We start from the raw sequence: 17056 nt of genomic DNA on the forward strand, positions 1-17056 counted from the left end.
AAATCTTTTGAGCATAATCCATATTTGTCCTGTAATTGCTTAAAGGTCTTAATATTTTCTCCACTGAATAACTGATTAATTCTTATTAATCCTTTCTGAGCCCATCTCTGATAACCCGTATCTAGCTTGTTTGGAAAAAAGTCAGTAATCTTGGCTATTTTTATCATGCGTGATATAGTTAAAGGTGCTCCTATTTTCTTCCTCACTAGAGACCAGACTCTGTATGTACAATTAATCCACTCATTTTCAATTTTTAAATCCTTCCAATTTTTTCCCTCCATAAATGGCAACGCTTCAAGAGGTACCAGTGGGCAAGCATTGTTCTCCAGACCAATCCAGTTCGTCTTAGTTTGACTTTTTGTTTAAATTTTACTTTTGTTTTTATGTAAGATGCACTTTAAAATATATCCATAATTACTATTGTTGTTTTAATTGTTACCATTATGACCGCCAACTCCTTGGCTTAGATCGTCATCTTCCTTTCATAATCATTCAACTGCCTGTAGCATATGCAATTTGGTCATTTTTGGATTGAACCAGATCGCTTTGCTCTCCCCAGTGTAAACTTTGTGGTCTGTTTTTCCACCTTAGTGGAGGCTACTCCACTCTGCCATGCAGGGAAGTTCTCTAGTAGGATTTTCTTCATTCGGTTTTTTATCATGTTTTATCATGCCACCTTCATGATCTTGGGCTCTGGCTGTTATAGTTCATTGCAAGAGGCCTTACTTGTTAGAGTACAATTTATATCGCTCCAGAGCCCATCTTCTGTCCACAAATAATATTTGAAATCAATTTCTAAAAGGCGGAGGACTACAGAATGGGTAGGGGTGTTTAAAGGTGGGCAGCGTCTCTGCTGTGATTGACATTGGAACACAGCAGCACAAACATAGCGAACAAAACAGTTCCTGTGATGATCGGTTCGCAACAGAGCAGTTGGATCTCTCCCCACTGTCTTCACCAGAGACAGAGGCAATTGGAAAAAAGGACAGTACTTTTAATCTAAATTCTAATTAATTTACAGTTTTTTATCAGTCCTAAAGCAAAGCACAACAGCCTAGCATGGAGCTGCTGTTGTCAGTTCTTCCAGGTTAAACAATGAGCATAAATAAGATGCAGCAACCTCTTTTCAATATGAAGAGGGTGTCAAACAGATGGTTTTAGGCACAGAAGCAGGATTTTAACAAATGTCCAGTAAATTGTCAGAATAATGATGGATATGTAGACAGTTTTGCAGCAAACATTTAGGAGTGAGTAAAAATTTAAGCTCAGCAGTTCTACCATGTTTTACAACAAAAAATATTTTTGCAAACAAGGTAGATCAGAGTTTTAATGCCTAAAGAAAAATCTCATAAAAGCCAGGTTAAATCACATAACCTGTCTTTATGAAGTTGCTCTTAAGCCTTTTAAAATAAAAAAATTATGGATGAATCAGTTTTCCATTTTCTTTATCTTCATTTAGGTTTGTAATTGTATTTCACAAGATTTGGAAAAGTTTTAGTAGTATGAAAACATTTATAAGACACTATTAAATTAAAGGCTGAAAAAAAAAAATCATTTTTGTGATTATTTGATTTATTTATTTATTTTGTCCAAAGAAGTATTTTTATTACTTTTTTATATCCCTGTATTTATTCTTAATCCTAATTTTTTTATCTGTGTAGGTATGAAGTGAGGGTAGAAGCCTGCACAGTGCTGGGCTGTTCTTCTAGTGACTGGTCCTCAGTATGCACACTGGAGGCTCCCCCTGCTGGTCAGCCAGCACCACTCTTAGATCTCACAACTGACCCTCAGTCCAGCCTGCAGACAAGCTTTCTTCTCACGTGGTCCTCCCCAGCTCTGTCGAATGGTAGGATCCTACACTATGAGGTACACCGCAGACAAGACGCCTTGGACACAGACAAGCCGGGTACAGCAACATCTGTTTATAAGAATGTCTCCACATCATTCAAAGACAGTGGACTTCAGCCTTACACGACATACCAATACCAGGTAAAAAGAAAGGTGCATTTTAAAGGATTATTCAGTAAAATAAAAACACATGAACCTAAATCAGCACTAAACACCCTGAAGAAAGAATGTTCTCTGTTTATATGCATAAGGTGCAACTTGATTAGTGTCCTTAGTTATTTTGACTCAGTTGTCAGGTAGCAGTTGGTTTGTGTTCTTCTGGCTCGAGCATAAAGTGAAATAAGGAATCGAATTAATGAATAAAAACTAAGATTTCAAAATCAGTCTTCCGCAGTAACCTAAAACAGTTCCTTGCTAAATTTCACCATTAGCCTCATTTGAAGACAAGACTAATGGTACTAAAGCACCAGAGGATAGGCAATCATATTTTTCTAAACATCTTGTCTGAAGTACAATAACATCCTGCTGCAGCACCATCCCTACCAGCACCCATTATCCCCAACAATCACAGACACACAAGCTCACATTCACATAACTAATCAGACAGGTGTTAAATGGAGCAGTCCATAATCATGCTGTTGTGCTTGTGCATTGGCCCACTAATTGACAGGTTAGCCCTTTGGAAGCAACAATAACATTAGCATTCCTGCCTGTCAGACGTATGAGCTGAGGCCAGAGAACGGATGTAATTGATTGAGTTTGCCTGATTGTGGTGCCGTCTTTATTTACGAGACTTCTAATTTATGACATGAGGAGGGAGGGAAGGAGGAGCTTTGGGAGATGACGAGCGGGCAACGGAGCCATTAATCACTGGGCCCTCTGAACACCCCACTTCCTGATTACCAGGCAGCCAATCGAATTAACTGTTATCCTCCTTGGTAACAGAGCTTGTATTGGAAAGACCTTTTAATGGTGACCGCTACATGTCCCTGGAGAATTCGGCAGTGGAGGGGGGGACTGAGGTGGAGGGACAGCATGGTTTGTGTGAGGTGGCGATAAGCATAGGTATACAGTTGTACTCTGTTATATTGAGTGAATTATTTCCCCAAAAGTTATTCTCCTACTGGCTGATTATTCTCAGTCACTTTGTGATTTTTTTTCTGTTTTCCTTACATTATCCATCTGTTCACTCATCCATCCACCTGTTAATATTCTGTGTGCATATCTGGGTACTGCACTTTCTCCCTATGTGTTACAAGCATACACAAGGACGAGTCAGTCTAGTTTAGCACACCACGGCCAATAGAGAGAAATCATATTAGGCTAATTACACTGGGTCATAAGCTCCTATTGACAGCTTTATGCGTGCTTTTAATTACTGCCCACTTTCACACAACTTAGCCCCTTCACCCCAAGTAGATGCACCCGCCAAGTTACTGTGTCGGCCTATCAGAGCACTAAAACCCAGCCTGCTGTTCGCCGTCCAATAAAAATGCTCAAATCCTGCTTGGTAACGTACTGAAGTCGTTTGTTGCCATGGCGGCTCTTTTGCTGCCGTGGCAGCTAACAGGATATATTTTTATTTTGTGTCTAACAAGCCGAATCATGGCCCAATAGGAGGCAAGAAGACAAGAGTGTAGAGAAGGCAGTAAAAAGTTTGTAGATGATATAAGGACGAAGGCATGAGTTGTACCTTTTTAACACTGGATCAAGGGCGAGGTGATGTGATCCGACTTTAAATTTGAACATTTACTCCCTTTTCTGACTATGTGGCACAAACTTTTTATTATCACTCAAAGCCATACGTCATGCTGTGGTCTTAACTTTGTTGCTATGGAAAGAAAGAACATAGATGTTGCTGGGCAACATTGTATTCTTGAGCAATTTATCATTTTTGGCCAATCGAACCATTTAATAAACTATTGTAATGTTTTTATAGAGGTAAATTATTGTTAACTTGTTTGTATGTGCAGTGTGATCTGTTATTTTAATGGATTGGTAATCGCATTATTTGTTCTGTCTTAGAAGAGAGTTTCATTTAACTTTATGGACAATTGCTAACTACTCACAGAAAGGCAACATAGCTACTAGGATTATTCTTTCTCATTTAATCCTAAAATGTAAGGTCCATTAATTTGTTAGTGAGCATGGATACGTTTTTGTTCACTTTTGTTAGCTGATATCAGTATAGGGCTTTTAGCTTACATTCCAAATGGCCCCACATTGACCCCCAGTAAACACAGTGGTGGCAACATCAGCATTAGCAATGGAAAGGTTCGGATTAGTGCATTTGTAAGTCCAGCCTTAGTTGCTATCGCTGGAAATAGATATTTGCATTTGTACCTACCCAATTTATTGGTTTTACATAAGGCAGGATATATTGTCTGATTTGAACATTTCTTTGATCTGGTTATGTGCTTAAGGTTGAAACTGCTGCTTCAGCAAAACAACAATGGCCACATTTCAAACGAAAACACAAAGTGAAGAACAGAAGAATGATGAACTGAATTCATTTATTGTAAGCTGAGTTCTACCCTTTCATACACAACAATGATCCATCATATCAGCTCTTCATTGAGGTGTGTGCATTGCCATTCCTTGAAGCTTGGACGTTTTTTTCTCCTCCTGCTTGTATCTTGACATCTTCTGATCCATCCCTTCCTCCTTCCAGTCTCCACTCTCTCCATCTTCTCCTCTTCTTTCCCCTCTCCCTCCTCAGTCCATCTGTGCTGTCACTTAGATCAATCAGTCTGATTGATTACAGCCTAATTGACTATTATTGAGGTTAATTCAACTCTTAACACACATGCAAGTATATGCATACACTTACAAACCTTGCCGTCATAGCCACAAACAACAAACCACGCACACAGGCACACACTTTCAACACTAAAGCTTAGAGCCATCCATCTGCCTTCTGCACTACTTCTGACAGGCTACAGATGACTTACACATGCAAATCTCCACCCCGCCTGACCCTGCGCTGTGTACACCCTCTAATTATACCCAACACAAGCACACAAATAAGATTACTGTGTATGTGTGTGAATAACTCCTTGATGAAGGTGAAAAGTAATTGTCATGCAGATATGTTAGTATTGGGTTGCATGGTGAAAAGGTTTTGCTCTTGGTGTTGATGGTAGTTTTGATGGATTGTCAAGTGAATTGACTCGTACTCATTTGTTGGTCAAGTGGATATTGGTTAATTAAGAGAAGCCTTGCTCAGTCAGACTTCATGAAATGCATTTAAAATGCTGCCGACAGGGTGGGGGTAGTTTGTCGAGATTATTCTTAAAGGTGTGCTTTGATCACTTTAGTGGATGAATTTTTTGGTATGTGGCCAACAGGTGTGGGCTGTAAACTCAGCTGGTAACACCTCCAGCCCATGGGTCAGTGGGAGGACTGGACCTGCTCCGCCTCAGGGTGTGGGCCCACCTATTGTCTTGGATGTTTCATCAACTTCAGCGGTCGTGGACATCCTCCCCCCAGCTAAACCCAACGGGATTGTGAGCCTCTTCAGAGTGTTTTCCGAGGACCACGACAACCTAACTCTGGTAAAATGATGCCACTGAATAAAACCACACACTTTAAAAAAAAACACATTTACAACTGAATCTATTAGCTGTTTTTTGTTGTTTTCAATATTTCTCTTGGTCAAACAATGCTTTGATTTCTGTTTCTTTAAAATATGAGCAAACAAGGTATTTTCATCCTGCTGCTTTTCTTTTCTTGCAGCTATCAGAGGGAACATCCCATCAGCAGACACTCCATGGTTTACGTCCTTACACTCAGTACTGGGTGGGAGTTGAGGCATGCACCTGTTATCAGGTAGTTATTGCTGTTAATTGTACTTGGGCAGGTTAGATCTTTATCAATTACAATATATATATTTTAAAATGTATTATAACTACATCTTAAAGGCTTAGATTAAGCTCATATATCAGGTGATTACTCAGGTGAGTAATGCCTGTCTAGTGTTAAGATATGTTAGTTTTGATGAATATGACAATATTCAATAAAAAAAAAAATCATCTTTTTTTTGTTTCAATGAATTAGATTATTATATAAAATAGGGCCTGCAAGAAATATTATGAAGCATATGCATTCAACACTACAGGGCACTCCTGAAGCTCAGTTTGCTTTGGTTGTGACCTTCTGCGCTGTTGGGTTGGGTTTCTCATGTCACATCTTTCTCATAATGGATATCTGTGTTGTTTATATCAGGATGGTTTGCTGCAGGCACAGTACTACAGTATTAGTATTTCTAGCACTTTGGCTGATGCCAAGTCCTGCTGAAAAATGAAATTAGTGTCTCCATAAAGCTAGTCAATAGAGGAAAGCGTGAAGAGCCCTGGTGTTTCCTGGTAGATGGTTGTGCTGAGTTTGGACTTACACACAGTAGACCAACGCAAGCAGATGACAAGGCTCCACAAATCCTTCACAGCTGTGGAAACCGACAGACCTCAAGCCATTTCAGATATCCCCGTTGCAGTTGACCCTTGTTTGAAAATGTCTTCCTTCCTCTCAACTGTCCAATGATACTCTTGCACTTGAAGAACCAGCTTCTTTAGCAATGACTTTTTGTGGTTTATCCTGTGGATGAACCTTATCTTTGGGAAGGGGTTACTGAATCTGCTGGAAAGCTATCAAAGCAGCAGTGTCCCTCGTTTTTCCTTGTGAAATATTAAAATCTGTAAATCTAATTTTGAATTTTCGTTATCTCTAAGCCATGATCTTAAAAGTTAAAGGGGAACACCGGTTTTTTTTTACATTTGGCCCTTGATTTTATGTTATTACATCATGTTCTACTCACCCATATTAGTTTTGTTTCATTTAGAGCTGTTCTGAAGATATTCCATTAGGTTATATCCAAGTAACATCTTCCGATGGGCAACGACTTGAAGGCACAAACTAAACTGCTCATAATTTATTCTTTATGGTACGCCAGCATTCATAACATGTAGGCGAATCACTGTCCCCCAGACATCCGCGGTTATATTTTTTATATTTATATTTTTTTAAAACAAAGTATTTTTGAACTGTGACACAAAATTAGATGACTCTGTTTTAAATGTTTGTTAGTGTTGTAGCCGGGGTCCAGTGATACAGCTTCACACCCTTGCTGCTCCGCCAGCCGACCAGCGTCCCCCTCGGCTCATCACCCTGACCTCTCGCTCGGTTCAGATGGAGTGGGACGAGCCCATGGAACCAAATGGAGTCATTGACAGGTAAGGAACAGTCTTGGAAAAGTAAACATCACACAGATAAGTTACAAACTTCTCTGAGTTTCTGCCTGCTTTGGATTCCAGCTGTGAGCTTCATATCAGGTCCTCCTGCCCACAGCCCCCACAGCCCATCCCTTCAGCCTGCACACAGGGACTAACAGAAATCTGCTTCTTTGGCAAACAACTGAGCTATAATGTCACAGGTAATTCCACAGATAGAATGGGTACGCATTATTTGAAACAAGTACTGTGGTCAGACCCAATTTATTACTTTAAAATTAAGTGTTATCAGAATATTATGTAGTATTCAGATCTTATTACCAATAACATGACCATGAATTTATAAATCTAAGAATATTAGGAGCCAGGTTACATCTTTGAAAATATAGATATAGAGTCTGAAAACCTTCGCTGAGGTAAAAATGTCTTTAACTGTCCAGGTCTCCAACCATACTCTACCTATGAGCTGAGAACTGCCTGCTTCAATAACATGGGCAGCACTGCCTCCAACTGGACAACCGTCAGCACACTCAGCGAACGTAACACATTTATTCACTCCTTATTTCACAGCTAAGCTGTTAGATGAAGCCGAAAAATAATGTATTTGACTTGTTCTTGGTGCCTCCCCTCAGCACCGCAGTACGTGTCTCCCTTCTCTGTGGACAGCAACCTGACAGTAATCTGGATGGACTGGACCAGGACCTTTTCCCTCAACGGGTACCTGAAGGAGTTCACTGTGATGGAGAGCCAGCTCAGAGTTTACACAGGCTTCTACAGCTACCTTCACATCCCACGCACATCACAGAAAAGTGAGGGTGCTCATCATAAGAACACACATGTTAAAATACCAGGTTTTTATAACTTAACATTTTTAGACTATTATAAATCATAACCAAATCTTTTCAACATATATCCTGTTAGAATCAAATTCCAATAGACATGCCTGCTCTAAAGAAAAAAGCATGAAAACATAAAACAGCCTGGTTAGATAAGTATGGACTCAGGTACAGGTATGACATTGTCATGCCTTTGGCAGGCTTTGGTTTAAAGCGATCATCTATTTTCACACACAGTTCCTATGACTGGAAGTAAGATTCATTTTCTGCAGGAAGACAGCAAGAGTCCAAACGTGTTTCGATCAGCGAATCACTGGAAGGAGCTGAAGATTAGACATAGATAAGATAAAACAAAGTATAGATCATCAAAATATTATTGGAGACATTATAAAAGCTACTGACATGTTGTTTTACTTTAATATCTCTAAAGACTCACTCTATGATCCATTGAGAATAATTTAAATCACTTTTTCATGCCATTTTCTGTTAAAATGTAAATTAAAAACAAAAGTCTTCTGGTGGAATTAAAATCACTTAAAGTCTGAAACCGTGTAGGTCCCTATTTTACACAATGTATACATATATATGATTGCAAATTTTGGTTTGCTGAGTAGATAAAATAAATTACAGAAGATAAAATTCTCAATTTTTTCAGAATTTGGTTATAGAGTACCTGTACTTTAGCTAATCTTTAAATTTTTGATTGTCTGCAGTGTAAATTATATAGTGTAAACTAATTTAAAAGATTATGTTTTCACTGATAACATACTCTGTCCCGATGAAATCCTGCTTAGCAGTAATATTTTGTTTCTGATGTCTCTGTTTTTGTAGCCTTGTCGTTTCAGGTGACTTGTGTCACAGACAGCGGCAGTGCCAGCACGCCCACCATCAGATACAGCCCAGCCACAGGCCTTGGTAACATACTCAAGACCTGAACTATTCCAAACATTGAAAACAACATTAAAACTGCATTGGATATTGTACTAAATGAACCTTTTTAACTCCTCTTTCTGAACACAGGTCCTGTTGAGCCTGTTGATGGTGATAAGCAGGGTGTCAGCATTTCAGCCACACCTGTTTACTCTGAGCTGTGGTTCATTCTGCTGTTCGCACTGCTGGGTCTGTTCCTGCTTGCTTTACTGATTGGCTTACTGTTAAAAAGGTATAATAATATAAAGTGTTTATAAAATACTTATTAATATATGTGTATATATATATATATTTACAATAAACATATATAAGATGGAAGAATAAGAGATAAACAGGTTTCTTTTTCACTATCTAGAGCTTTGAGGAAGAATCCATCAGCCAGAGAGCGCCCTCCACTGGTCATGCTTCAGAAGAGCAGGAAGGCCGGAGGAGACGCGTACTCGGTGAGAAGCAGAGAGAAGAGCAACTCTGAAACACAGAGGGGTTAAAAGTGCAGCTTCCCTTATAGATTAGAAAGAGCAGAAAGAAGAGCAGTATACAGATGGTTCATGTAGGTCAACCCAAAGACAAACAAGAGATTCTGTAACATTAATAACTAGATAAACCCCTTTGAAAATACAGTTGCATATCAGTACTATTGAACAAATGGTTCAAAAGGTTTGTTTCTGTAGTTCAGTTCAAACTTGAAACTCAGTTATTATACAGATTAATTGCATACAGTAAGATATTCCAAGTATTGTTTTTTCTAGTTTGAAAAGATTTTTGCTTCCTCCTAAATAACTCTGGACTTTAAGCAGCTTTGATACTGTACACCTCCACCCTTATTCCAGAGTCTGGGACTTAGCTGTTCAAATGATAAGCAAAATTGACTTTCTTTTTTACCTTGATCTGAAATATGAGATTGAAGCACTGTGAAATAATCCAGTCATTTTCAACTTCACCCAGCTAAGATGTTATGTACCAGATATGCATGTGTAGTGACGTAGACCACAGACTCCATCTACAGTTCACACTTTGCATCACAGTCCTCTTAAAGCTGCTCATGTTGCTTCTGATTGTTCACCTTTTTAAACTCTGCTTAGTTCTTCCTCTCAACTTTCAATTAGTCTGTTTGGATTTAGCAATTATTTTTTTAGCAAAGACCTTTGATGGCTGGTCCTCATTTTCCAGGGATTTAATGTCTGTCTACTGGACAACAGTTGACTCACAGGTCTTTCCTCTTGTTATGTAAACCATCACATATTATGTACACATTAGAAATCATTTTCATTGTTTCTGCGTAATATTAAATTGTTCTAACAAGCTCAGATTGGATTTAATAAGCTCTTTCCTTGTGCAGTTATAATCTAAGTTTTACTTTTTGAACTGAATTACTGGAATAAAGTAAGATTAACAATTAAATTCTTATATTTTTATTGTTCTTTAAATGTCAAACATAACTCAGACTCACAGCTTATTTTTCTCTTTTATTTTCAGTACAGCACTAGGTCATATTTAAATTATCAAATTGCAACCATACAAGATGCTGTTTGGGACCCCTTGTTTGCCAAATTAAAATGTATGATTTCATAATTGATTAAAGGAACCATCAGTATATTACACTGATTATATTTGGTTTATACTGCGACTTTTCTACATAAATATACTTTTTTGTGGTTATGTCTGTTAATCACATTTTTTATTATTATTTTCTTTATATCTGTTTCCACTCCAATCATGCTCTGCTCCCTCCATCTGGTCTAATCCCCAATCTTTCTCTCAGAGACCATGTCCTGAGCTGTGCTCTAAACATCTCTCCGGCTCTATGCTCCTCTTTGATCGCCCTAAAGTAAGATCACTTTCTGTCTTTTTTTCTCCCAAACCCCTAAATGTTTATCTCACTATTCCCCCTGCAGTTTGACACTGTAGCAGACTGTGTTGAGATCAGCAACATTATACTTAAAAGCTACACTGTGTACACAGAGGTATGGGAAAGTGGATTTTTGGTGGCTTACCATCCTGCGTGTGTGCTCTGTGTTTGCATCTGCATGCCTTGTTTGTGCAAGTGTGCATACCACGGCCTATCTGATGAAAACAGCGGCCGGCTTGTTGTGGTCAGTGGGAGTAAGAGATGAACAGTCTCTTGGTTTGTTTGGTTTTATAAATATACACTCTGCATGTCATAAAAATCATAGTTGATTTCTAAGCAAATGAACAAGAGCTTTCCCTTGGATGATAACTCTTCAGCCAAAAACAAGCATTTTAGCTGTAGCTGATGCAGAGAAACTTCTCATTTCCCAAAAAAACATTTTTGAAAACATGTACTGTGGACATGAAAAACAAGTCACTGTTTCAGAAGGGTCAAATTATTGACACGAATCAAGCAAAGAAAAAACTTTCTAAAATGTTATCAAAAACTGCACAATGCAGCATTAAAAACTGGAAGGAAAGCAGGAAAAGTTCACTTTGATATCATAAACATTTGGTAAATTAAATGTCCAATAAACACAGCAGAACTCAAAACTTTCATAGTGAAAAAAGGGCATTCAACATGAACAAAAAGATGAATGAATTTAAGAAAACAGTGATGAGTGAAGTTAGTGGGGAGAAAAGGCCTCATTTTTTGTTAGGAATCATAAACATTGGCCTCTGGATTTCTGTGACCTTTCTGTGGCTTTCCTGAGAGTGATGGCTGCATCAGGGTAAGAGGAGACACGCATGACGAGATGAACCCATCATCAGGTCTGCTGTAGGAGGAACTAATAGGCTTTGGAGTTCCTGAAGACAGGGAGGTCTTGGTGCAGGACCTGTTCTGCAGGCCAAGGATGTGCATAGTGGTCCTTCGCTCCCATCATCCCTGCAAGAACAAAAATAAATGCTTCTCTCTGGACAGAAATAAAAACTTTGTAACATGACGATAAGAAACTGCAAACATTTTAATTTCAATTAAGGAAATCTCTAAACCCTAAGGTTATATTTATAGTGTAGTTTCCCCTCATGGATCACTCTGTCATTCGAATAAAAGAGCATGACGAGGCATAATATTTCCCTTTCTCTGTTTATATTAACATTTTGATTTGAAGAAGTAACAAGTTGGGTTACGTTTAGATTGTTTTCTGCCAGTGATGTATACAACTGTTTGTTTTTAAATGTGACTGATGTATTTGCTGAAAGGATGTCTAACATGCAGTCACTCTTGCATCAACACTGTACCTCACAGGGTCTGACAGACACAAAGATTGTTGGCAGCAGTTCACGCTATAGCCCCATGTCTGTCCTGCGGGCTCCCAGTCAAACTGACCTAACTCAAGCCTACTCCCAGCATTCCCTGCATCGCAGCGTCAGTCAGCTGATTGACAGGAAGTCACTGATGATGGACGAAGGATGTTGGGACAACCCAACGGGATATGATTCTGGACTGGTGAGGACTGACGTATGTTTCCTTGTTAAAGACAGAAAAATTCCCTCTGGAGATCCAGGTTCTACTTTAACTGAGTTATTTCTATAATCTAGTTTGATTTATTTTCATCTGCTAAGACTGTAGGTTTTGTAGCATACAAGGCCATTTCAAAATATTTATACAAATTTCCTTTTGTTTGTGGGAGATTTTTTGTGATTATTGCAAACAGCCATGCAATAGAAGGCAAGAAAACAATACAGGGTGTAATATTTAGTGTTAGTATAAGGTCTGAATTAATAACATCTTTTTATAAACTGCAGTTACATATCCTTTAAGGAAGGCATCGCCACAGCTGGATTCTGTCACCATATTTGACCATCTCTGTGGTGTGTTCAGGTTGACGCCAATGATAGTTTTCAGCCATCATAACTTTTAAATAAAGATCAAACAGGTTCATTTCATTTGGATCCTATTAGAGGATGTTTCCCCTACTTGACATTGTGAACATCAGCTTTGTGTAGCTTTCTTTTAGCTGCCGGTCCACTGTTAATGAGGAAAGACATATGTTGGTAGCTTTGCATTTGTACCATACACTCACCATTTTCATCTCCTTCTGAGGCCTTCACTAAACAGCAGTCTATATGCTTAAGTAAAAAAGTTACATCAGATCAGAGCTACGGGGGCTGAAAAACTCAATGTCTTTATGCGTCTAGGAGTTGGTTTGTCACATAAAACCATATGGCAGAACAGCCCTTGTTAGATGGTGCTTCTAAAACAGCATGGGTCTTTAAACAATCTCTGTTAGCCCATTGATGGATTGTTAGAATAGTAAAGGTGCACCCTGGCCTGTTACAAAGGAACCCTGAAATAAAATGAACCTGGTACAGAAAAAATGAATGTATGGATAAATAAAAATTATTCTATCCATAAGTTACTATGCTGCTCTCAAACAGTGACATACTTAATAATCTTTCTGCTGTAAATAGATTTGTGATCAGAGATTTTAGTAATGTACAGTGGTGTTCTGCAACACCTAGCAGCTGTAATCTAGGATAGAATATGTTGTCAGAAAGACTAAAACTGTAATAGTCATATGGTGATCTCCACTATAAGCTGCAGTTCAGTGGTGGACGACTTGATTTTTCAGTCTTGCTGACAACATTATGTCTGTTTGCTTTCTTTCAGTATGTGGAGGAAGATGAGCTTGTGGACGCCATCAAGGCCTTGACTTCTGTGAAAAAAGAGCACACCATGTTTACCGACACTCATCTTTAGGCTGGTAACGGTGAAATACTGGAGCTGATTAGTGTCCTGTCGTATTCCCACAATGTGTTTGACATGGAGTAGAGCAAAGCAACCTTCGCTTTAGTAGAATCAGGGACAAAACAGTGCTTAGACTTCACAGTTTGTAAATATCTGACTCAGATTCTGATCGATTTTCTCTGCTTGCCAACTATTTTTACAGCATTTAAATTCCCAGTAGGATCAAAATAATCCAGCAGTAGTTCTGGTCAGTAACTCCCAACCTTTTAACTGTGCCTATTACAATATTTTAATGGACAGAACTAGAGCTTTAATAGTAGATAGACACATGGTCTATATGCTGTTATTACTGAATGGATTTGCCAATTATTTAAATGTTTTTATTTTTATTAACTTTTCTTAAAACACGTTGCTGGAAATTGCAGATGTAATGTCTGTTTATTATAATGTGACCAAAAGGTCCAACCTGAGATTTTGTCCTACTGCATCTTTGTATATTTATTGCTTTTTTTGTGATTTTAAATGTAAAGCTAATGGCTGATAGTCAACTCAGATCTCTGTACTTGCTGTTAATGGTTACTGACTGTTGTTTCCATGGTTTACAGATTATATCACTGCTCTGTCGTTAAAGAACCTTCAGTTTCAATAAGAGAAAGGAAAACTCCTGTTTAGCGTCTTCTATAGAAGTAAAAAAACACACTGATTATATCTAGAATCCACACACTAGATGTAGAAGCTGTACATATTAGAGAGCTATGTTTACTTTCATTGTAATGTTGATGGGTTATAATGATTTTTGCATACAATATTAATAACTGCTGTTATGACCAACTTAAAAAAAAATGACAGTATTATTTATGGCTGTATTATCTGTTATTCAAAGATATGTTGTAGATCAGTAGATTGTGTATTTTGGGGTGAATAATTAAAAAAACATAAAAATCTATTTTTCCTTGTTTTCTTACCAAGAGGAAGCATGGTGACAGTCGTTATCCTGCTCACACAATTAAATATATGCTGGTTTAGTGTAAATAATGTTTTGAACTACCTATTGTCTTGCCAGATTTCCCTTGAAAATAAGCTTGTTAATCTCAGTGGTGAGTTTTCTTGTTTTTTTACATACATATATTGCATGGATTGTATTACAAGATGCAGAAAAAGATAGAAATGGACAGATAATTATACTTTAATCTTTCTTTATTACACTGTCAAGTGAAATGAAAGGATTTGAAAGCAGCAAGTCAACAACAGAGCACAGATGTACCAGACTGATGTTCACAGACAATAACAGAAGTCCTACAACAAAAGGTAAAACATCACTAGACAAATATAAATTCTTTATTTTCTTGAGGTGAATTTTGTCTTTTTATCAATATTTATTTAAACAGCATGAAATCAATTATTTGCACATAATAAAAAACATATTGGTGTCTAGTGGGATGAGGGAGTGAAATAGTAGGTTAAATTGAATAATCTTTTTGCACAATAATTTATTTATTCTAAACTTGTTTCACCACAAATGAAGCAGTATTATCTAAAATGTGTTTCTAGCCTGTTTTTGTGTTTTCTGCTGAGTTTGTACAACACAGATGTGCCAGCAGCTGTACGGCGCCTTAGTCACCTCACATACGCACGCCAACACCAGCGCAACTGTCTCCATCAAAACTATGCTGCCGTAATTTACTTTTGCTGCCGTGTCCCTTAAGGGGACATCTAAGCAAGTTTAAAATTAACAAACTGGCAGTAACAATCGAGGCCCCCCGCTCAAGGACGCCAATCTGACAAGGGCACTTCTGAAGCGTTCGCGGCCGCATTCACAGCTATTGTCAGTCACAGAGGGAGGGGAGAGGCTGTGAAAGGAAAGCTTGTGGAGTGATTGTAAGGGACAGTATGGCCCAGAGCTACACACACACACACACTTATAGGGGCTTTTATTAAACTCATAAATCACGACATGACGACAGACGCCATCTAAGAGACTGTCTGACGGGAAGGTTAGTGAAATCACAGAGCTGCAGAGGAAAAATGCACATCTTTTTTTTTTTTTGCACCAACATCTTTGCATCAACAAAGTGTCCAATCTGAGCAGACAACAAAACTCATGTCTAATTATTTCCTGCACTTTTCTTATTGCTAAGTTCAGCTTTAAATACATTAAAATCATCGCTAAAAATAGTCATGTTAAAGTTCCATTTTGCTTTTTTCAGTCAAGCAATTAAAACCTGCAACTTCTTGACATTTCTGGATGACTGAATATACTGTACAGTGTGTTACAGAATAAATATGAAATGCATTTTATAAGAAATAACACAGTTTTAAGACTGGGATGAACTAAACTTCAGGTAAGCATGGGCAGGCTAACGGTGTAGAGGTTTTAAAAGGTTGAATTCCATTCAGTTTATTTATATAGCGCCAATTCACAACACATGTCACCTCAAGTCACTTTACAGAGACAATTCAACCAGATCATAAAGTCAGATTGATTCAAAGTTTTCTATCCAAGGACCAATTGATTGCATCGACTCATTGACTCTTCAGCAATCCCCAACACCACGCATGCATGAAGTGACACTGGAGAGGAAAAACTCCCTTTTAACAGGAAGAAACCTGCATTAAAACCAGGCTCAGCGTGAGCAGCCATCTGCCGAGGGCAGTTGAAGGAGTTACAGATTAAAATCAGCAGAAAATTAAAAGTAAGCCACTCAACCAATAGATAAATGCTCCCACTGAGTCTGGCTCTGCTTTGAGGCCTCCATTCCTTTCCACTGTTGCCATATGCTTAACCTGATGGAGATGTTGATGCTTTAAGGTCAATCATAAAATCCAACTGACACAGTTCCCTAATAACATTTTTGATCGGATAGCAAAATGAAAAAATATTTTATTAACGAATGTTAAGTCTATATTGCCAGGATACAGAATGGTTAAATTGGCACTATATAAATAAATCCAATAGATTTAAAACTGTACAAACATAGCAGCATTTTTTATGTGAGCTAACATTATAGTAACTGTACTTAGTGTGTTAGATTAGCTTTGCAAAAGCAGACAAACTTTTATTTTAAAATAAAAGTTTATAGATATTAAGCATTTTTAGGACATTTTTTTTAACAAATGGAGAAACAGTAAAACTGATTAGCTACCAGGCTATCACACCAGCCCATGCCTACCATCAGGTTTTGGTAAGACCAATAATGCTCGCTTCATTAACAGGTTGTAGTGAACATTGCTGTATTTTAAACTGCAAAAGCACTCATTCAATGTCAACTATATGATCAGAAACCAGAAGTTACCTCGTATAGTAGCAAATCCTCAACTCAGTACATAAAACAATATCATTTGAAGAAGCTTAAATAAACAGATATATGCATTTTAGCTCATTAGAATCTGGCTAATATAATGTAAACATAGCCAGACAAAAGTTGATGGACAACAAACAGAAGATTCTGTAAACAAAAAACTAAACTCTAAAAACTCTAAAAATTTACTGTAATATTAGACTGTATAGTGCAAGATAAAACATACTTAGGTCCAATATGTCATTACATCAATATAGGCCTTTTATACATGTTAGT

General features: G+C 37.9%; 1 protein-coding gene across 1 annotated transcript in view; it reads left to right on the forward strand.

Annotated features, from left to right (window-relative positions):
• LOC107097822 (usherin-like) overlaps positions 1-14376 on the forward strand; it is a 173697-nt gene extending 159321 nt beyond the window's left edge. Inside the window, exons 51-63 of the mRNA XM_015395130.1 lie at positions 1662-1989; positions 5196-5402; positions 5584-5676; positions 6931-7076; positions 7158-7276; positions 7514-7612; positions 7706-7882; positions 8741-8824; positions 8930-9071; positions 9195-9282; positions 10735-10803; positions 12039-12239; positions 13404-14376. Of these exons, the coding sequence (XP_015250616.1) occupies positions 1662-1989; positions 5196-5402; positions 5584-5676; positions 6931-7076; positions 7158-7276; positions 7514-7612; positions 7706-7882; positions 8741-8824; positions 8930-9071; positions 9195-9282; positions 10735-10803; positions 12039-12239; positions 13404-13493 (1843 nt within the window). The 3' untranslated portion in view covers positions 13494-14376. The remainder of the gene's footprint in view (positions 1-1661; positions 1990-5195; positions 5403-5583; positions 5677-6930; positions 7077-7157; positions 7277-7513; positions 7613-7705; positions 7883-8740; positions 8825-8929; positions 9072-9194; positions 9283-10734; positions 10804-12038; positions 12240-13403) is intronic.
• The last annotated feature ends 2680 nt before the right edge of the window (positions 14377-17056 follow it).

This window comes from Cyprinodon variegatus, unplaced genomic scaffold (assembly GCF_000732505.1).
Source record: "Cyprinodon variegatus isolate N-32 unplaced genomic scaffold, C_variegatus-1.0 Scaffold726, whole genome shotgun sequence".
Lineage (NCBI taxonomy): Eukaryota > Metazoa > Chordata > Actinopteri > Cyprinodontiformes > Cyprinodontidae > Cyprinodon > Cyprinodon variegatus.